This window comes from Aegilops tauschii, chromosome 1, assembly GCF_002575655.3.
Source record: "Aegilops tauschii subsp. strangulata cultivar AL8/78 chromosome 1, Aet v6.0, whole genome shotgun sequence".
NCBI lineage: Eukaryota > Viridiplantae > Streptophyta > Magnoliopsida > Poales > Poaceae > Aegilops > Aegilops tauschii.
The window spans coordinates 501,196,297-501,218,745 of record NC_053035.3 but is presented as its reverse complement, the minus strand read 5'-3'; the positions used below and the strand labels follow the sequence as shown (position 1 = coordinate 501,218,745).

General features: G+C 43.3%; 2 protein-coding genes and 1 long non-coding RNA gene across 5 annotated transcripts; 1 reads left to right on the top strand and 2 right to left on the bottom strand.

Moving 5' to 3' along the window:
* Nucleotides 1-670: 670 nt before the first annotated feature.
* Nucleotides 671-15,711, top strand: LOC120966526 (uncharacterized). Its single transcript, XR_006665555.2, has 5 exons — nucleotides 671-1,149; nucleotides 1,403-1,524; nucleotides 2,084-2,201; nucleotides 15,115-15,219; nucleotides 15,311-15,711. It is a non-coding gene; the product is annotated as an uncharacterized lncRNA (long non-coding RNA).
* On the bottom strand, nucleotides 2,199-6,023 carry LOC109764402 (ubiquitin-like-specific protease ESD4). Of its 3 annotated transcripts, XR_012188494.1 has the most exons (11): nucleotides 5,017-6,013; nucleotides 4,766-4,936; nucleotides 4,504-4,686; nucleotides 4,290-4,415; nucleotides 4,078-4,208; nucleotides 3,879-3,954; nucleotides 3,559-3,797; nucleotides 3,287-3,473; nucleotides 2,729-3,182; nucleotides 2,577-2,652; nucleotides 2,199-2,502 (listed from the first exon to the last, which is right to left on the bottom strand). XR_012188494.1 is itself a non-coding variant. In XM_073502907.1 (8 exons), exons 1-8 carry the CDS (start codon nucleotides 5,035-5,037, stop codon nucleotides 3,275-3,277), a joined length of 1,146 nt encoding a protein of 381 aa, XP_073359008.1. In that variant the 5' UTR covers nucleotides 5,038-6,023; the 3' UTR covers nucleotides 3,048-3,274. The 3 variants fall into 3 exon arrangements, 1 of the variants encoding a protein (XP_073359008.1); XR_012188495.1 differs by lacking the exon at nucleotides 5,017-6,013 and having other exon boundaries at nucleotides 4,766-4,985; XM_073502907.1 differs by lacking the exons at nucleotides 2,199-2,502; nucleotides 2,577-2,652 and having other exon boundaries at nucleotides 3,048-3,473; nucleotides 5,017-6,023.
* LOC123494369 (uncharacterized) lies at nucleotides 6,201-15,103 on the bottom strand. The gene is made up of 2 exons (XM_073502903.1): nucleotides 13,650-15,103; nucleotides 6,201-13,503 (listed from the first exon to the last, which is right to left on the bottom strand). The coding sequence occupies exon 2, from the start codon at nucleotides 8,117-8,119 to the stop codon at nucleotides 6,452-6,454; it is 1,668 nt and encodes a 555-aa protein (XP_073359004.1). The 5' UTR covers nucleotides 8,120-13,503; nucleotides 13,650-15,103; the 3' UTR covers nucleotides 6,201-6,451.
* Nucleotides 15,712-22,449: the final 6,738 nt, after the last annotated feature.

Here is a 22,449-nt window from a genome sequence, read left to right as displayed (position 1 = left end):
CCTTGAGTATCACTTTTCAGTAAAAACCCTCCCTAACATTGTTCACCATGATGTATTTCAGCTCCGCACGTTTCATCTGATGACAAAGCAGTGGTGCCTGGAATGGTCTTTCAATTGTATTTTTAATTGTTTAGAATAACACTAATACTTTTTGTAATTTTTTAGGGACTTTTTTTTGTAATTTTATGACTAACAATTTCATTTTTAATTTTTTTGCACTGTTTTGCCTTGGACCAGACATAAGGACTTGGTATACATGACACACACACTCTCAGAAAAAGATGTGAATATTTCTAAAAAAAATGAGAATAATAAGATTTAATAACGACTTGAGATGATGAGAATATTAATATGTAATAATTCCAACTCTGTTTTCATGGAAGCTTGTAAAAACTTAAAAATATTTGAACCTCTGTTAAATCCCGGCCAAAAATCTCTATTTGCTGAAAATGAAACTGTTTTGTTTGAGTAACCATAAAATAGGGGAAAAAAAAGAAATACACTCAAGAGCCAGCCCCGACCCATCTTTCTTTAAGCCCACTAAGTAGCCGGCACACCCCAAAGCCAGCCTCTTTTCGCAAAAAAAAAATATAAAAAATGCCAGCCTCTTCCATTGCTCTGTTCTCCTTGTGGATGAAGAACAGCGGTGGCACGCTTCTGGTCACTCGCTCCTCGCACTGTGTCCCCGATCCGCCTGGGAGGCACCTGCACGTGGCCGACTTGCTCTCCTCTACCTCAGCTCGCCGTCCTCCTGCCGTCGCTTAGTGGCAAGACCACCACAACGCCGCTCGCTCTCCTCCCAGATCTCTGCAGAGCGCCTCCTCCTGGATGACCCCGCGTGTGCGCCGCCCGCCGCTTCACACGTCAGCGCCGCCACCTTGCTGCCGTCCCGGAGAGCCTCCCGACAGCCACCGCTGGCCTCTCCATTCTCTCCCACGCCTGGCTGCCTTCCACCTCGCTCTGCTTCTGTAACGCCGCCTCCGCGCCAGCAAGTCCCGACACCGGCGAGCCATTGCCCTTTGGGTGATGTGGTGCTCCCTCGTCTGCGCCTGTGGCGGGCCGGCTGGTGCTGGGATTAGGCGCGCACTGCGGCCTCGGCTACAATTTTTGACTGGCTAGTCTTGTTTCCGCTCAGGTCTCTTGCGGCATGTGAGTAGAATTCACTTTTGAGCAGTTAATCTTAGAAACATATACACTTCATTTAGATCCAGATCCATTTAGATAGCTCCTAATCTTCATTGTGTTATGTGACATTTTTTTACTTTTGTACCTGATACTAATAATATTGGGTTGGCATGGTAGTATCATTAGGATTTTTTGCCTGAATGTGTTAGTGAACACTCATTCCACACAGTTTTCTATCTATGATGGACTGAAAACTGAAGCTGGAATATTTTGGCAGGTAGTTAATTGTAGGGCGATCTTGCACAGTTCTACCTGATGTACTGCATAGTCCAAGTCTTTCCAGACGAATACCATCTACAGACATTGGAAACATTGTTGAGCGCCTTTCCCCAGCTACAGGTTTGCAAATTCACCTTTTCTAGCTTGCTCCTCTGCTGTAATTTCCCAGTTTATGCTGTTCCATGCAGATAATTTCATAACAGAGGTTAATTTTGTCAATCAAAGACTCAACTTGCAAGTGATCCTCATGCCTTCGATCAATTTGGTTGGTTTGCCTGATGTTTTATTATCTAGAAAACTAAAGTGTTATTTTCTCCTGTGCTTCACCACTTAAAGAAAGCATTAACATATAGGTTTAGGTGCACTTTTTGTCTTCACCTGATTGAATATTACCATGTTAGCTAAGGGACTTTTTAGGGCAAAGCACACTATTATATTGTTATGGTGTGTTATTTTATTGTGGTGCCATAATTTGATGATGAACCTATACTTTCATAAATTCGGGGTATAACATGGTAAATTATCATGTTTGCTTTTTCTGAAGGGCGGTTATCATAGTTATCAAAATCGTCTGCAATGGTCAATTTAGTGATGCCATCAATTTTCTGCAGTAACAACAAAATTTAAGTTAAACCTCCAATTTTGAAATCATCTAACTATATTGAAAATCTAATGGCAGGCTACATAAGCGACTGTATTGAAAATCTAAGGCTCCAACACCCCTTCGCTGACCCCCTGCCTGCCGGGTTGCCGGACAGAATTTTGTTGAGGCCAACCACATCACAAACGGCACACAGGTAAACTAACATCTTCCGCCAAATTCCCCATTTACTAAGTAGTAGCCTTATTTTGTTTAGTTGCTTACATCTCGTGATAAGTAGTAGCCTGATCTTGCGTAAATTGCAAGGAAAATCATAGTCAGAGAAGAATTGATCTAGGACTTGTAATAAAATAACACATATGATTCTCCGACTAAAAAAAGTTTATCCCAATTCTCTTCACCAAATCACGCACGACTTGTGGAATATTTTCTACGCATTCATTGTCCTTGTACGACAGCAAGTGTACCAACACCTGATTCCGTAGGTCATAATCGTCCTGCACGTGAATTATGCTACCATGCAAGGCTCACATCTAAAAGGACACATGAATGGTGAATGTAGAGTACTCACCGGGACAACTGGTAATCCATGTTCATGATCATGCCACGTGCGCATAATCTTTAAAACTAAAAACCCAGACATATTGCTGCATAGGAGTAAATGTTATTAGCAATATGATAGATGAAAATATGGTCAAATAATTGGAATGTTAAGGTTATAACCTGTTTGGGTTTTTTGGAACTCCAATTGGTATGATGCGACGCCATCTAAAAACATCATCATTCCAGCCAGGAATTGCATCTTGTAATGCTATGTTTAGATGGAATGAAATACATTGAATCTTAAATATGTCCTTCTGTGAAGGATTCTTTTTCCATGCATCCGATAGGGGAAGAGGGTCGAGTATAGTGATTGTTCTATCCAATAGGTCGAACAGGAAGAGGATGAAGCAACCGGTTGTACAAAACGGCAACAAAATCTGTGTGAAGTAGGCTTTAGAAATAAAATACGGGGGTGAAAAGCACACACAGAGATGGGAAGTATGATTACCAACTTGCACACCGAGACGTCAAAGCACATATCAGGCCAACAATGAAATAGTTTTGCAATAATGTAGCGTTGGGCATCAAATGGTAAACGGAGTTTTGGATCTTGTGTAGAGTCATTTAGTATCATCTGAGAGGAAAGTAAAGGATTATTAACATTCTATGCGTTTATGGTTGCAATTATATGTGCTCGTCGCCGTAAAAAATAAGTATTATGAGATTTTAATAACTTACAGAAAATCTGAGATCCATATAGTGATATGGAGTGTCTTTAGCCCATTGAATGTCGTCTGTAGCATTTACTCGAACAACCATGTTAAAACTGTCGACATCAATAGCCCGTGTATTCTTTAGTAAGTCTTGTAGTTGTCTAAGACTTATACTTAGTGGGTAGGGCTTGGAGCTACGGATCCATTCTTTCCTATCAAATAAACCATAGCATCAACGATATAGTGAAAAAATAATATACATAAATGCAGATATTGTTATTTTGAAAGTTGACTTACTCTCGGGAATCTGCATTATGAATGGACATGATATGACCTCGAAGTTTGCAAAGTAGCTCATTTTTATTAAGTGGCATTCTCAGAACAACCATGGCAGGTGGCGGGTCCAATATTTCAACACCGTCAGTATCTATTATATCGTCTGCTGGATTATGGTACTCAGGAGTTCCTTTTATATTGTTCAGATCTGATTCATGGAGAATGATTGCTACTTTTTGCCTGAAGGGTTTGACATCTTCCTGCAAAAAAATAATTAGAATCAATATATTACAACATTGAATTAGATTTGCAATACACTTTTGTCATCCTTCACGAATTACCTGTGTAACAGGATGTGACAGTTTGTGTCCTGTCCAGTATTCAATGAATTGTAGCATGAACAAGCCGCAAGATGATCTATTGGTTAAAAATATTGGGCACATTAGTAATAAGCAAACATAAGGAATTGTTGAATAATAATCAATAATTGTTACTGCTGCTCTCATTTCGCATTTTCTCATGTGATGATTTCAAACATACCCATCAGATTGAATTCGATCTTGAATATACTCTTTTATAGTCCATCTAGTTACATCAATATCTGGCCAAGTACCTAGGTTAAACCCATTCATCTTAGAAGCAATCTTTAGATGCGCCTCAAGCCCCTGAAGCTGTTAAATAGAAAAAAGAGTATAATACTATAGGTGAAACTAAATGCATGAATTCCAAGTACAGATATAGTAAAATCATACCGTAAGTTGTAGATCAGCTCGGCTCATTCGAGAACCAAAAGAATCGAGTACTTGTATCTCGCGTTGTTCGATATTGACAACAGATAGATACCAATGCGTTTGGTTCATATTGATTGGAATGAACAACTGACACATAATATATAAGTCGTTGCCCCGGCTAGGTAAACCAATTGATAACAAATGATAGAACCATAGGTAGGAAAATTAGTCTAACCATGTCATGCTGTAGATACTTAAGCACCTTTTCAACGATGTGGTGATGACTCTCAAGGCTTATAGGAATTTCACCATCTCGCTTAAGTATTCCTGAATCATATGTAGTTTCCAAGAATACACGTGCACCCGCTGTACAAAATTTATCCTGGACCCTTAGACAGTAAATATATGCATTTATGACCTATAGTAGAAAAAGTAACAAATAAATTAGACATTCTTGAAGTGTGTAAGTATGATCATCGGAATATATTTTAGCTAACCTCGCTCTCCACCCATATCTCATCTTCTAAAAGACATTCCAAATCTCGACGTGTCAAGGTTGTGTCATGGATATTCACTAACTTGGTTTTGCTAGGGAAGGACATGATGTATTCCTTCATTTCAGTAAAATTAATAGCACATGCATTTTCTTTTATCTCATTCAGATCCATCTGAAACAACATAGACATAAGTAAAGCTTAATTGAATAAAAAATGTGGTGGTTGCTAATACGTGAATGCAAGGAGCTCACCTCGGCGGGTGCGACGGACATGGCGAGTGGAGCGCAGAGGCAACGGCGGCCATAGCGCAGCGTCGCCGAGAGGACGGCCTTGAGGTGCTTTACACCGGTGAGCCCGTCCCGGCTGCCGTCGTTTCCCCAACGTATACAGGTTCTCTTCCACGACTGATGAACGTGCCCACAAAGGATCGGCCAGAGAGAGAAGAAAGAGACCTATGCAGGGCGTCAATGGGGTAGTGCGAGCAGCCTTGCTTTATTATTTATACTTCCCTTCCGCTGAACTCGGGAATTTCTTCATGCATGTGACGAGCGGCCTTAACTGCCTTGCAATCTCGGCGATTATCTTCCCTACATAGGGCAATCTCCACGATTATCTTCCCTACATAGGGCAATCTCCGCGATTATCTTCCCTACATAAACATGATTGCTTCCATCTGATTTGTTTACCGATAGGGAGCAAGAAAATCGCCAGAGATATCGCTCCGTTTTATTGTCTCGTATACTCTTACTCTGAGTGGAAACATCCCATCCAGCGACAAATTTGGCTAGTCTATGGCGGATAAGATGGAAACACAAAGCAGTCCATTTTTTAAGTCTTCTGATGATATTCGTTTTGCTACCAGGAGAGCAAATGTTGATACTCATGACTGTGCGTGAGTGGCGCAGAAGCACGTTGGCTGGATCATAGCCCTCATTTTATTCTACATAGTCTATGAGCTGATAACATATTATGGTTTCAGTTAAATGAAATTCAGAGAGGCCGTCCCTCTTTAAAAAAATAAATGTAAAGCTGATAGTAAGAACATTATCTTTGGTTGAATGAAGCGCACATTTTTTTTACTAAAAAAAGTTAAAGCCAGATACACCTTACATTTTCGAATTTTCAAAAAACCTAATGCACATAATAATTTGTAATGTAAAGCATATTTCAAAAATTATAGCCCTAATTTACAAGTCGCATCTAGGCCTCAAATACGATGTACAAATACTTCATCATCATTTCAGCAAGCTACCTTGGAAACTATATACATCAACTACATTGAAAATATTATGCATGATTTTACATATCAGAAAAGAGTGAAGAGAAATAAAATATCGAATTAGTGAGATGTCAAGAAGCTTGCAGGTAGGTGATTTGCTTGGACATGAACCATCTTCCTCTACTCGAGATAAAACATATCAAAAGACAAGCAGAATTTTCACTTCAGCTCTGGTATTCATGCACTCAAGAATTTATACTTAGGTACACTGGTCCGGTTTCTCTCAGTAACACATGATAACAAGATGCAAGTTATTAACACAAATGACTCCAGGACAGAGGTGACCTGCACAAAATAAATCTCAGATAAATTAAAAACTATTTCATTATCTAATTTTATTGTGAAATAAAAATATTGCCATATGTAATAAAATGATAGAGTGGAAATATAACTGCCAAATTTCTCACCTATGATGTAAGGATCTCTTTATAGACGATGTTCTTCGTGTACGTACCAACAGGATAATCGCAGCTCTCGTTTTTGCTGCTAGTTGAACTCTTCTTTTTGCTGTCATCGGAGTTTCTTTTCTTATTACCAGCATCAGGGACGGCAAGAATCTTGACATTCTTTCTAGCGGTGGATCTAGATAGTGCAACATACAACTGCCCGTGAGAGAACACTGGCTCGGGCAAGTAAATACCGACATTCGGGATAGTTTGCCCCTGTGCCTTGTTAACCGTCATGGCGAAGCTGAGCCTTATTGGAAATTGCTTCCTCTTGAACTGAAAAGGAAACATCTCATCATCAGAGGGGCAAAGGGGAATCCTTGGCAAGAAGATCCTTTTTCCAGCATGTTGGCCAAGGACAATTTCTGCATCGATGACATTCCTTTGGAATCCTCGAACCACCAGCCTCGTGCCATTGCAAAGTCCGTTCGCGGGGTCAATGTTCCTGAGCAATATGACAGGGCAGTTAATCTTGAGCTTCAACACATGCGGGGGCAGCCCATTAGGGGTCAATGTGTTAAGGAATTCAGGAGGATAGTAGTTATGAGGGTCGTCAACCGCACAATCAAAACTATGGTACACCATCTCATCTCCTTGGAATCGACTGATCATCTTCAAATTAATCCTATCCACGCAATCATTCCGCGTCGACAAGATTGCTCTGGAGGTGATGTAGTCTGGGTCTGACGTGTTAGCATCGAGGCTAGGAAAAGTATTGTCTATCAGTGTATCAAGGTCAGTGTCCTTCCCAGTTCTTGACACACATATCTCGTCTGGAAGGCGGACCTCGCCATCTCGATTTGTCTCCTCCTTACTATCACCAATGCGCAATAGATATTCTGCAAACCATGGGTCACTATGTGCCCTCATATTGCGTACCAACTTAAGGTGACGCATGGAATCCCAAAGGTAAGACCTACGCAGCGATGAATTAATTATCTGAGCCCTAGACCCCTTACGGACAACAGGGAGGACTTGTCTGAAATCTCCACCGAACACAACTGTCTTTCCTCCGAACGGCAGGTCTGGTCGGCTCATCACGTCGCGCATACTGTTGTCCAACGCCTTCACTGCCTGCCTCTTTGTCATGGAAGCCTCATCCCAAATAATGAGAGAAGCTGACTGTAGGAGCTTTGCAGTCCCGCTCTGTTTTGTAAAGCTACAAAACCCACCATCATCAATGCCTAACGGTATCTTGAACCGTGAATGAGCTGTTCTCCCTCCTGGCATTATGGAAGCAGCAACACCGGACGTAGCTGTCGCTATAGCAATTTTTTTCTGCCCACGTACCATTGCGAGTAGTGCTCTGTACAAAAAAGTCTTTCCGGTGCCTCCAGGCCCATCCACAAAGAAGACACCACCCTCATCACGATCAATAGCAGACATAATTTCATCGTATGCGGCCCTCTGATCTGAATTAAGTGAATCTGATAGATATGTGTCCTCAACATTGAGCTCTATGGTGGATTCCTCGAAGATCTCCCTTGTCACACCGATGGAAGTGTCATATTCTTCCTGGATATCGGGAAGAGGGAATGACTCTATCTCCTTGCCCATTGATTGTAGCATATTCCTGATATCTATTAGATGTATTTGAACATGTATTTGACGGCTTTTATGCTGCCGCATGCCTCAACATTGATGTGACAGTTGAAGTAGCGCAAGAGGTGTGGGTTGTATGGGACGACCCACCTATTATCTAGCCATTCCTTTCGAACCATTGCTTTACATCCGTCTTCACGTCGTCTGTATAGCGGGTAGGAGTCCTTGCCTTGTAAGGTAGCCGCGTTGAAAGGCCGCGGATAGTGATTCTTGCAAGAAGGACGACCCTTTGTGCAAGAGCATTCGGGATTCAAAGCACCACAAGGTCCATGCATCATATGTTTCACGACCAACTTGTACAGTTCTAGGTACTTCTTCTTGTTGGGGAGTTCGGCTGAGATAAGGCGATCATACTGCTCGGGGCATGTGAGCTTGTATCGGCCCTCCATGATGAGCAGGAAGTGCGCATGAGGCAGGCCCCTCTTTTGGAACTCCACCACATACACATAAGCCCTCACCTTGCCCAAGATATCCTTTTTAAGTAGCTTATTTTTGAGTTCTTCCAACTTAGCCCTGAAAACACGAACGACGAGATCTGGACGATCTTGAGGTGTCTGGCCAGGGTAGAGCTCCTGCCTAATCTCATCCCAGTTTGGGTTGCATGTCATTGTGAGGAAGATGTCTGGCTTTCCATACCTCCTAACTAAGGCCATAGCATCCATGTAGCGACGCCTCATGTCTCGTGGACCACCGATAAATGACGTAGCTAGAACTGTGCGTTTTCCAACAGAATCTGCCCTACCCTCACCAGCATGTAAGCTATCCACCAAGCCTTGGTATAGGTCCGCCCTTATTTTATCTTGATGACCCCATATATAGTCCAACCGGGAGTTCTCAATCTTGATGTATGTGTCGACCGCGAACTGCTGAAAAAGACGCTTGCCAAAGAGGATCGGGTTGAATATCCCTGGACGCATCTGCAATTTGTAGCAGTAGTAGTCCCTCACAGATACACATAGCCTGCCTCCAAAAGCTGCATACAAAATTGAAAATCGATGGTGATGTTGATTGAGAGCACACCTCAAATGGACGGTGATGTAACAACTTATTGCAACACTAACCTTCATCATCATTGGCGTTGTCACTGATTGAGGGATTGGAGGACCTATTGTTGTGGCCATGAGCTAGACGAGCTGCACGAGCTGCCATCACAGTTTCATAGGGCACACCTTCCTTCGGGATATCAGTATGCCACCCAAGTTCACCTCTAGGGAAGAAAAGAGGGTACGACAACGCATCATAGCATCCATGGTAGGACTTGATGCCATATATATCTCTATTCTTACCTTGCAGGATGACGCTATTTTCGAATTGTCTTCGACGTTCACTACCCTCCACCCACACAGCAGCTACCTCTGAAGTGGTCGGCGTGTTATATCTTCTTTGATCCATCCGTTGGTCAAGGTTAAGTGTTATGTGATAGTCATCAACATCATCAACATGGCCCATACTCCGGAGGTGTTCAGAGTATGGGTTGCCATGAAGTATGTTGACCAATTGTGTGATTACTTCTTTGTCTTTCTGGCACTGCTCTTTACGGCAACTGCGATACCTGTGTTCTAAACTGGGGTCATCATCATAGAAGTAGAGCTCCAAGTGACTACGATCCAAACCATCTTGTTTGCCGAATGACCGTATGTTGTGGTACATTTGGCCATGGGCACGAAATGTATAGATAGGGTGCTTTGATATGTTGGTGGTATCACTATCAAGGTGACAATATAGTGAGGTGAATGAGAAGTGGCCGTTGAAAAACCTGATATTGTCACGAAAATGCCTGGAATCAGAATCTGCACTTGTCCATAGCCTCATGAGCTCGGGTGGCGTATTTGGGTTGGCCAGTTTGATCTTCCCCTTCCGGCAGCAAAAACCCATGGACTCACGCTCGAACTTCTTTGCATAGCAGTGTTTGCAGTCCTCCACCGACTTCAGCTTGTGTGTGTTGGTTGGGAGTTTGCTATAAACCATATCGTAGGGATCTGGAACGTTTGAAATGGAAGTAGTGTCGTCGTCATCGTCAACATCCTCCATTTCAACATCTTCGTCGTTGTCCTCCTCTGAAATTGTGCAATGCACTGACAATATGAGTACAAAAACATGCATATGATATACACGAGACATCATGAAACATGATTAAAATACCCATCCCAGCGAACATGTAGCCTTCCTCGTCTTCCGAGTTGTCCTCCAATATGACACCATCTCCATCACCTATCCCAAAATTATTTATGAGGCTAATGTCTCCAATAAATCATCGTGCATGAATTTAATAAAAAAAGCTTACCATCGTCATTGGCTCGTGAGTGTGTTGTATGTTCTTGCAACGCACAAGTAATTGGAGATGTATTCTCTATGAATACAACATAAAAGTGTAATCAATATGATTATGAACGACTTATCTTATAATGTTCAAACAATTAAGAGAAAGCATTACCATTATTGACAAGGACAGATTGTGCAGGAAGTTCAAAACCATTGACACCTTCCACCGTCATTGTTGGATGTTGATCTAACGATGCATTCACATCATTGTTGGGTGCTAGATGTATTTCGCTAGGCTCACACAATGGCGATGTACTTTCTATTAATAGAATATAAAAATTTCAGTGAATAATTCTAGAGAATGAGAATACCGAAGTTAAGAACATTACCATTGTTAATGACTCCCGATTGTGTTGGATGTTCAAACACATTTACGTCGTCTAGCGCAATCGACGTGTTTTCATCGATCGATGTGTGTCTATTCTTCCTACCACTTGCATGAAAAGCTTGGTTTCTACGATCCATCAAAGCTTGCCTTTCCCCGGGTGTCACATGTTTTCTCCGTGGCTCCATACTGACATCCATATCTGGTGTCTCCACACACGATATATCCTCAGAAGCGGACTGGATATAAATAGGGGAACCAGTGAGCTCGGGAATAGACCAATCACGTCTGACTACGGAGCCATCGGGACCAAATGAACTTTCATTTTTGCAAACTATCTTGGGGATGTAACATGGGTTCTCCATGGCCAAGGAATCTTGGTTGAGAGTGTTGCGCAAAGACGTGCGGCGAGCGCTCTTTGCATGTTTTTTCTCATGAGTCATATTGGCATACCTCTCCCTATCATTAGCACGTCTACTTTCCATTTTCTCTGTTGAAATCAAATGATAAGTATAACACCATAAGAGTACTGTTTGTGTGATGTCGGCTATTAGGGAACAATTATGATTTGTGTTGTGCAATTATTACCTGTCGAAGATTTTGTCTGCTGATAGGCTTCACGCTTACTTTCTAGCAGTGCATCTTTCTTGTTGTTATCCATGTGAGCATACCGTTCCCTATCATTAGCACGTGTATCGTTGACTTTCTCTGTTGAATCACATGAAAGCGGCAACATTTTCAGAGTGCTGGTTTGTTACATGCAACGAATGTACAATTTTGACTGGTCTGGCGCAAATTTTACCTGTCGATGATTTTGTTTTTTGATAGGCTTCACGTTGTCTTTTCAACAGTGCTTCTTTTTTATTGCTCTCCATGTTCGCATATCGTTCCCTATCTCGTTGCCTCCTTCGCTCTTTGGGATCTATGGGTTGTGGCTGAATATGGGATGATGTGGGACTAACAGTACTGCAACTGTTGAAGTCCATAATATCTACAGAATAATGAATCATTACATACGTAGAACAATGAGTAATGAATTATCAGCATATATAGTAAGATTTATTGGTTGTATTTATACCAGTCATATGGTTTTCTTTGTTTTGAACCGGCAATTCAATCAATTGCCTCCTGTACGTGTCATTTCTTCTTAGCCAGTCATTATCTTCACGAGGAACCATATTTTCCTTGTTGCAAGAAGTGTCTTCTTGTTCTAACGACGGCACGTCAGGTTTAGTTGCTTAGAAACATGGAAAAATGAAATTGATATATTTGCAAGTAATGATATGCCTACTATTTAGCACCTTTAACATCTGACATGTGTGGACCTGATCGTGTCTCTTGGGAATTAACCAATAGTCGAGCTTTCTTATCTTGATAGGCTTCACGACGCTTCTTAAGTAGTTCATTTTTTTCTCTTCACCCATCTGTGCGTATCGTTCCCTAGCACGTTGCCGCTTGCGCTCTTTCGCATCCATAGGTTCCGCTCCATTACTAATATCGACGACACCTAAACAACAAAACAATAACAGTAATATTTCATGAGGTTATGTACACTTACACACCATTAGATCATTAAATAGTACTTTTGCTAATAGAGTTCGACATGATAAATATTACTTTGGTTCATAGATATCGTCATGTCTTTAGAGGGAGTACGATCACTTGATCGTGCCGGAGACTTCATCTGCAAGCAAGACGGTGTAAAAAAAAGTTATAATTACGTTGCCACCGTCCATTTTTCTTTATAGTTAGCTTGTATAGTGCACGCTTATTCTACATCAAACTTCATATAAATTTCACGCTTACTGTACATGATGAATGACTTTAAAGTTATTCATGCTTGCCGCTATTTGCCAAAAGTATTCAACAGTAGTGAAATGCAGTTGATACTAGTATACCTGAACATGATAAATTATAATTTATTGCCATGAAAACTGATTTTACATGGTGATACATATTTTATTTCCGTAACACTAATAGCAACTGGGAATATATACAAACATATTGTTCACATCTTGCAGTTTACATTTCATCAGACAATCACATAAGGATTGTTTACATGTGACCATGTATTGTAAACATGCGAAAATATAATTAATTTCGGCCCAGTTGCACAAGAGAGAACACGAAGCTTATTATGACATTTGGCCCGCGTGCGAGATCTAATTTATTATGACAACTAAGATGGGCCGTTCTGAATTGGCCCAACTTGGGCCTGCCACCACAGCTGTGCCACGATGCGCACCGTACCGCCCGATCCTCTGGACGGCACAGATCAACCCCCGAATCACAAAACCAGATCCGGTCGAAACCCTACGCAAAATATCCCCCAATTATCGCCGACAATCACGGAAAGGAAGGAGATAGCGGCGGCTGACGGCGCCGAAATCCATGCCGCTGCAGCGGGCAATTTGGGACGCTCGTCGGCGATGTCGCGTCCGGCGGCGCTCTACCTTGCTCTGCTCGTTGAGGATGTGCGGGCCGCCGTCCTTGAAGGCAGGCGTTCTGGCCACGGTGATGGGGGCTGCGTGTGCTGTCGGCCGTGATGGCAGGCGCGGTGGTGGGGAAATGGTGGGTGAGCGTGATACGGTGACGGCGGGTCGGGAGACGGCGTCTGCGCGTAAGACGGAGGCTGAGCTGCCTCCGTGTGCTGGAGCTTGCTCCCACGGCATGGAGAGGAGCTGCAGCCCGCACATCGCAAGGGGATGGAGGCCCCCCTCTCCCGGTCCATCCAGCTGCTGATTTTATGTGGGTATGTGTCCTTCTGCAACCTCACGTATTAGTTTGAATCATACTATTGTATTCTGCTCGAAGCCCAAATAGTAAACAGGACGCATTTTGCTCAGAGTCGATGCTCACAAACATGGGGCTAATTACAAACTATAAACATGATTAAATCATAGGACTTACCGAAGCAAATTATACTGGAGTCTGTGTGCGTTTATCTTAGCGGCGTGGCACCCAGGAAATCAGCTTGCAAGGAAGAACAGGGGAACAATTTTTTGAAACCAATGGCACGGAGTGTGCATGAGGTTTGTATGCTTATAACACTGTGCGTGGAATTTAGGCTTATATGCAACGCACGGGATAGGAAGGTGATCCCGTATTAATTAATTAAAGTTAATGCGCAGATTCTACGCAGGGGATAGGAAGGAATTAATAGGGAAGGCAATGACCTGGAAAGAACATAGATATAGCAGTTGATCCCGGACAGATTCTCGTCTTTATTTATTTGTTTTATTTCAATACCAGCTGGATTTACAACCACGACAGCACGTATAAAAGCTGGATTATATATGAAGCTGTTTTAGAGGCGACGAATCACTATGTGGCAGATCATTATAGAGCATTTCAGTGTAGTTTGCATCACACTTGAACCCTCCTCATTCGTTGAACGTGAACATGGCTCATTCGTTGGACGATCAAGCTGGCCCGGTTCTGCAAGGACCCAACCGCATCTCCTAGTGCGGCACGGCAGGCCGCCAGCTCGTAGGATTGCTGGTTGTCTGGTTCGAAGACAAGCTGGCTCATGTATGTCGTTTTCAGAAACCCTACAAAGTAGGTTTAATCAAACAATATAAATCAATGTTAAACTTTCTTTGTTAACGCAAGGACTCACGTTTTGCTCTGTTGACCTCAAGCAGTGTGGCACCTAAAGTCCAGAGCCCCTGTTTCGCTAGTCCCCACCGTGTCAAGTGGCGTGACACATGCTGGTCCCAGACGCGTAGGTAGATAAACTCCCTCCTGTTTGAGCAATGAAATGTTAGCCCTGTGACACAGTAAAATGTATTATACATGAACCACTTGGATGAAGTACTTACCGACTGTCCATTAGCACCACATGTCGGTATGGCGTGGTACGGTCGGATGACCTGTGTAACATTATGCGGCTGACATGCATCACTATACCAATGACATCTGGGCAAAAAATGTTTAGAATTTATTAACAAAGCCTGTCTCAACCACATGTCAGCATAATTAATCGTGAAATGATACAAAGCACCTGCAAGCATCCTGTCTCTGAGGCTGAAGACATTTATAAAATCTCTGAATAGTGGCGGCAACGTAGTGATGTTAATGCTGGCCCTTGCAAGACGTATTTCAGTGCGCGAGTGGAGGGCGATGTAAAAGTCACATGGCAGCCACAAAGCAACTGGCAGATGCACACCTGCTGGTTCGAAACCAACTTTACTGAAAAAGTATACTGAGCCGGCACGTAGGTTGTCCATGAAGCGATATGCGATAGGTTGAAACGGATCGAATGCAATTGCATCCATTTTGACCCCCTGTGAAATTTATTGCATACATTAGCAGCATGTTGCTTCCATTTTGACCCCCCAATGAAATTTACTGTATACATTTTGAATTCTTACAGTCTGGACGATGAGGATGGCGTGAAAGACGGCAGTTCCACTCCGAGTATGTTTGATGCGAGCACACAAAACCTTTGCCGTTGCGTCCCAACCTCTACTGTATATGTGTAGGTTCTCTATTTCGTTGAACCTTACATGCCTGCAATTGGTCAGCATTGAGAAAGAGAACAATAATGTAGATTATACTTATGCAAACAGCTAACAGCAGGAATGGAACTAATGTTGCCTGTTGATCGGAGGGGGAGAGCCAACGGGAGCGGGAACGAAGTTCACAGGTGGTGGTGCCATGATCCTCTTTGAGCCAGGACGGCCCATCTTTGCCAAGACCCGATTTCTGCTCTACACGACTCATGGTCAGAACGCTGCATGACTTTTATAGCATGGCATTAGAGATATGGCGGGAAGAGAAGCGCTCCTCATTTTGTATTGGCGCCAACTAAAAAGACATAATTTGGCTGATACGACTTTTTCAATATCAATTGGCGCCAGCTAAACCATGGTGATAGTCAAAGAAGGAAAAATATTGACCACAGTATCAATGAAAGAAGGAGGAGAGATTGATCACCGTTTGTTTGAAAGAAGGAAGGTGATTGAATGAATTGATTGCGTTAGGATTAATTGCCTCTGGTTACCTTATGTGAAATGATTCTGTTTGGAATGATTGCCTCTGGTTACCTTATGTGATTGATTGCCTGCTAGTACAAATGTGAACCGGGAGGGGGGAAAACCGTGAGGGAGAAAACCGGGAGCGGGGAAAGAAAATCAGAGGTGGGTCGGGACGGGAGGCTTGACGAACGTAAGAGGGGAGAGGGAACGTTACATTTCTTTTAGATAGTAGAGATAGTAGAGATTATATTACACATTCAACTGACATATGGGCCAACCAAGAAACCACACACGACACATCAGCGGGAGCCATCGGTGACGGTCCAGATGACGGATAATAAAGAAAGAAAAAGACAAGACTTGCAAGTTGATATGTGACAGTTTCCGTGACGGCCCATCGATGTCCATCATAAAGGGCTACCTTTTCCGGAGGGCAGTCACATCCTGTTGATCGATGACGCTTTCCATGACGGATAAGAGAAAACCGTCATCATCCATGACGATTTCTAGGAACGTCACCAGAAATCCGTCATGTATTAACAGGTTTCTTGTAGTGATCACTTCACCCTTAACTAGTCTCTGTTCATTCTGCAACTCCCGTTTCGAGTTACTATTCTTAGCAACTGAACTAGTATCAAATACTGAGGGGTTGCTATAAACACTAGTAAAGTACACATAAATAACATGTATATCAAATATACCTATGTTCACTTTGCCATCCTTCTTATCCGCCAATTACTTGGGGTAGTTCCGCTTCCAGTGACCAGTCCCTTTGCAGTAGAAGCACTCAGTTTCAGGCTTAGGTCCAGACTTGGGTTTTTCACTTGAGCAGCAACTTGCTTGCCGTTCTTCTTGAAGTTCCCCTTTCTTCCCTTTGTCCCTTTACTTGAAACTAGTGGTTTTGTTTACCATCAACACTTGATGCTTTTCTTGATTTCTACCTTCGTCGTTTTCAGCATCACGAAGAGCTTGGGAATCGTTTCCGTTATCCCTTGCATATTATAGTTCATCACGAAGTTCTACTAACTTGGTGATGGTGACTAGAGAATTCTGTCAATCACTATTTTATTTGAAAGATTAACTCCCACTTGATTCAAGCGATTGTAGTACCCAGACAATCTGAGCACATGCTCACTGCTTGAGCTATTCTCCTCCATCTTTTAGCTATTGAACTTGTTGGAGACTTCATATCTCTCAACTCGGGTATTTGCTTGAAATATTAACTTCAACTCCTGGAACATCTCATATGGTCCATGGCGTTCAAAACGTCTTTGAAGTCCCGATTCTAAGCCGTTTAAGCATGGTGCACTAAACTATCAAGTAGTCATCATATTGAGCTAGCCAAACGTTCATAACATCTGCATCTGCTCCTGCAATAGGTTTGTCACCTAGCGGTGCATCAAGGACATAATTCTTCTGTGCAGCAATGAGGATAAACCTCAGATCACGGATCCAATCCGCATCATTGCTACTAACATCTTTCAACTTAGTTTTCTCTAGGAACATATCAAAAATAAGACAGGGGAGCTAAAGGCGAGCTATTGATCTACAACATAGATATGCTAATACTACCAGGACTAAGTTCATGATAAATTTAAGTTCAATTAATCATATTACTTAAGAACTCCCACTTAGATAGACATCCCTCTAATCCTCTAAGTGATCACGTGATCCATATCAACTAAACCATGTCTGATCATCACGTGAGATGGAGTAGTTTCAATGGTGAACATCACTATGTTGATCATATCTACTATATGATTCACGCTCGACCTTTCGGTCTCAGTGTTCCGAGGCCATATCTGTTATATGCTAGGCTCGTCAAGTTTAACCTGAGTATTCCGCGTGTGTAACTGTTTGCACCCGTTGTATTTGAACGTAGAGCCTATCACACCCGATCATCACGTGGTGTCTCAGCACGAAGAACTTTCGCAACGGTGCATACTCAGGGAGAACACTTGTACCTTGATAATTAGTGAGAGATCATCTTATAAAGCTACCGTCGAACTAAGCAAATAAGATTTATAAAACATAAACATCATATGCAATCAAAATATGTGACATGATATGGCCATCATCATCTTGTGCCTTTGATCTCCATCTTCAAAGCATCGTCATGATTTCCATCGTCACCGGCATGACACCATGATCTTCATCATCTTGATCTATATCAATGTGTTGTCACATGGTCGTCTCGCCAACTATTGCTCTTGCAACTATTGCTATCGCATAGCGATAAAGTAAAGCAATTATTTGGCGCTTGCATCTTATGCAATAAAGAGACAACCATAAGGCTTCACTACTGGAATCAGGGATTTTGCCGTCTGCCAGTTCTTTGCCGTCTGCTTGCGGACGGCAAAGAATGTCTTTGCCATCAGCTACCAAACAACAGACGGCAAAGAACAGGCAGACGACAAAGAAGGTCTTTGCCATCTGCCATTTCTTTGCCGTCTGCTGGCAGATGGCAAAGATTCTTTGCCATCTGCTGGCGGACGGCAAAGAGGGTGGCTATCTTTTTTTTGGGTAAAAAGAAAACCGTTGCCCCCACCTCCTCTATCTCTATCCCCTCTCTCTCCGCCCCTGCCCCACAGCCGAGCGCCACCCGACCCCGCCTCCCTCGACCCCGTGCCGCTGCGCCACCTTGCCTCCGCCCGTCGGTGCGCGCCGCCACCTCACCAGAACCTAGGAGCCCCGCCGCCTCGCGCCGCCACCTCCCCACAAGCTCGCGGCCCCGCCGCGGAAGCCTCGTCGCCCGTCGCCCCAACCTCGAGATCCGCTGCCGCCATGGGAGCCGAGCACCGAGTTCCTCTGCGCCCCGCCCGCGTCCCCGCGTCGCCGCCGCCGCCCCATGCTGCCTCGCGCCCGGATCTGGCCTCGGGAGGTCCGGCCACTCCGGATCCGGCCTCCCCCTCGCCGCACGGGCTTCCTCCTCGCCGGAGTGACGCCCCTCGCCGGAGCAGCGCCGGCCAAGCCCATCGGCCACCAGGGTCATGCTGCAGCCCATACACGAGATCTCCGGCGCCGTGCAGCTACCAGGGCCGAGCATAGAGAGAGAGACGCCCCCACTCCACCCCCGAGCCCTTCAACTTGCCTCCCGCCTTGACGGCTGCAGGCCCGCACGTACGCCCATGGTACCAACCCTCAACTCCTCTCCCTATGCACTCCTCTCATATGCATCTACCTCTGATCCATGTATGTCACGGCGACGGCAATGAGGAATCCATGTCGCGGCGGCCATGGCTGGGCCAGTTCTGCCTACATGCGCGTGTGCTGTGTGTGCTTGTGTATCCTTGCTTTGTATATTTTTTACTGTTCTTTCAATGTTCAGTTATTTCATCTTTAGAATTTGGAGAAACACCAAATATTTATGTAGCTAAATTTCATCCTTTTGCCATTGCCAAGTAGATACCAGTGCTAATGGAAGAACAACCACAAATATTTGCAGTTGGTAAACAAAATGTTCTACTTTCTTTGCATGAGGCAAAGCATGCAGCTGCACGCAACTAGCAGCAACATCTCCTTAATATTTTTGTTATTTCTGTATAGTTCTCTCCAGACTATTGATTTAATTTCTACTACGCAAAGAGCAATTCTTTTTTTAGACATGGCATATGCAGTTCACATAATGATTCTTATGTGCTTGGCTCATATGCAGCATGATCATTCAGTACAGAAATGTGAATGTTCTTTATTAGGCTTTAGTTGCATTTTTGTGCTCATTAGCAGTTGTGACTGACAATGGTGAATGTGATAATTAATCTTCCCTTGAGTGGTGGGTAAGAGTGGTATTATTTTCTTAACCATTCACCAATAAAAAATATATATAACGTTGCCCCTGAAACCAAGTTGCTACTATCCAAGTTTAATACGGATGTATCACCTTGTTTATGTATGTTCCTATTGATAAACTACATGTAAGTTATTTCAGTAACCTACTTTCTCACATTAGAAATAGATTCAGACAAGCTGTTAATTTGTAAACTTCTTTACTTTGTTGCATATAAAAGGTCCATCATTTGTTTTGGAGGGTGGTAATTTTCTACACCTAAGTCCACATCATCTATTTTTATCTCATGCGGAAACACTGCACCTTTTGTGCCCTCTCTCGAACATAATTGACTGAAGCTTTGGTGTAGCGTTTTACTTACAGTATTTCTACTTTCCTTGTTTGCTTACAAGCTGTTTTTTCTTTTTGACTCTGATGAATCCCCCAGGCCATTTTTAAGAACCCGTTCAGGAGGGGTGACAACCTCCTTGTAAGTCCTCGCTACTTTTTATCTTCCATGCTTCTTTCAAACTTTTTATGCACCAAAGATGCTGGATGCCATAAAGTAGGAAAAGTAAGATGCAGATGGGTCTTTGAAAAAAAATCATAGGAAAACATTGTTTCTGGGCACCGCTAAATTTTAAAACTAAAAAACTGAATTTTGTGGCTTAACTTTAAAAATGAAAACTGAATTTTGTGGCTGTTTGATGTGCTTGGACATATGTGTGATCTGGTGGACAAAATAACCAGGTGTTTGCGGCCTGTTGTGTAAACACCCTAAAATTCCACTAGTTGACCTACTTGGCTAACACAAATCTTAAATACTTGAACTGAGAAAAAAAAGCTTCAGCTAAATCAGAGGCCAAGTTTCTACTGTATTTGGCGCAAAGTCGTTGGTCTGTTGATCTTTTCCTATTTATTACTCCTTGTAGGTTATGTGCGACTGCTACACACCACAAGGTGTTCCAATCCCCACCAACAAGAGGCACAATGCTGCCAAGATCTTCAACACCTCGAAGGTTGCAGCTGAGGAGAGATGGTACGAATACCTCCGTCGATATTTCAAGTTTTTTGTTGTTGCTGTGTTTCATATAAAAGTTGTAGTAGCGCTCTTGTGTCTTAACACACATACACACGTGAGAACATAATAAGTTGTACAATATAGATTAGCACTGATTAGGCCTATCTCTGAACCCAAACAGGTATGGAATTGAGCAGGAGTACACTCTCCTCCAGAAGGATGTGAACTGGCCCCTTGGCTGGCCCGTTGGTGGCTACCCTGGTCCTCAGGCAAGAAAACTCTCAGCATGCTCTCCAGCTTTCCGTGTGTTAAACTTACATAAAAACTGAACATTGCATTTCACCAAGTGAAATGCTACATTTCTACTCCTAACCCATTCTCTCTTTCTTAGTGTTTTTGTTATGCAGGTTGGAAGAAAAGAAGAAGATCCAGAGAAGATCTTAGTAATAAGACAGTTTTTAGGAAAATAGATATTTAGTTTTAGGTCATTTCTTGTAATTTCAGATATGGAGTGCTTGTCTATAGTTTTTGTTTTGACTTTGTGAAACTTGCTACCTATGGATGAAACTGTGTAATATTGATGAAACTATGTATATGTATGGATGAAACTTGCTACTATGTGTTCATGACTATTGGTCATATATATATCTGTGTGTGTGTGTGTTTGATTTTCTGTGAAAATGAATTGATATAAGAAAAAACAGAAATAAATGGGGCAATATAGGCTCTTTGCCATCAGCTGGCAGACGTCAAAGAGCCAGTCTTTGCCGTCTGCCAGCAGATGGCAAAGAGCCAGTCATTGCCGTCTGCCAGCAGATGGCAAAGAGCCATGACCTTTGCCGTCCGCTGCTGATGGCAAAGGCCCCTTTGCCGTCCGCTTCAAAAAGCAGACGGCAAAGAAGCTCTTTACCGTAGCCTACTTTGCCGGAGCCTTTTGCCGTCCGCGGCAGACGGCAAAGGCCTTTGCCGTCCGCCATCCTTGCCTTTGCCGTCTGCCGTGGCAGACGGCAAAGTAGCTCATTCCTGTAGTGCTTCTACCAGTTGCCGATAACTTCAACAAAACATGATCATCTTATACAACAACTTATATCTCATCACGTCTTGACCATATCACATCACAACATGCCCTGCAAAAACAAGTTAGACGTCCTCTACTTTGTTGTTGCAAGTTTTACGTGGCTGCTACGGGCTGAGCAAGAACCGTTCTTACATACGCATCAAAACCACAACGATAGTTCGTCAAGTTAGTGCTGTTTTAACCTTCACAAGGACCAGGCGTAGCCACACTCGGTTCAACTAAAGTTGGAGAAACTGACACCCGCTAGTCACCTGTGTGCAAAGCACGGCGATAAAATCAGTTTCGCGTAAGCGTACGCGTAATGTCGGTCCGGGCCGCTTCCTCCAACAATACCGCCGAACCAAAGTATGACATGCTGGTAAGCAGTATGACTTGTATCGCCCACAACTCACTTGTGTTCTACTCGTGCATATAACATCGACGCATAAAACCTGGCTCTAATACCACTGTTGGGGAACGTAGTAATTTAAAAAAATTCTTACGCACACGCAAGATCATGGTGATGCATAGCAACGAGAGGGGAGAGTGTGTCTACGTACCCTCGTAGACCGAAAGCGGAAGCGTTAGCACAACGCGGTTAATGTAGTCGCACGTCTTCATGATCCGACCGATCAAGTACCGAACGCACGGCACCTCCGAGTTCAGCACACGTTCAACTCTATGACGTCCCTCGAACTCCGATCCAGCCGAGCTTTGAGGAAGACTTCCGTCAGCACGATGGCGTGGTGACGATGATGATGTTCTACCGACGCAGGGCTTCGCCTAAGCACCGCTATGATATGACCGAGGTGGATTATGGTGGAGGGGGGCACCGCACACGGCTAAGAGATCCATGGGATCAATTTTTGTGTCTCCAAGGGGTGCCC

Excerpts from the sequence above, each read along its gene's own strand:
- LOC109764402 (XM_073502907.1), bottom strand. The coding sequence starts at position 5,037 with ATGTCCGTCGCACCCGCCGAG. Across the intron at positions 4,937-5,016 it reads TGTCCGTCGCACCCGCCGAG|ATGGATCTGAATGAGATAAA; the intron begins GTGAGCTCCTTG and ends ATGTTGTTTCAG. Across the intron at positions 3,474-3,558 it reads CATAATGCAGATTCCCGAGA|GAAAGAATGGATCCGTAGCT; the intron begins GTAAGTCAACTT and ends TTTATTTGATAG.
- LOC123494369 (XM_073502903.1), bottom strand. The coding sequence starts at position 8,119 with ATGCGGCAGCATAAAAGCCGTCAAATACATGTTCAAATACATCTAATA.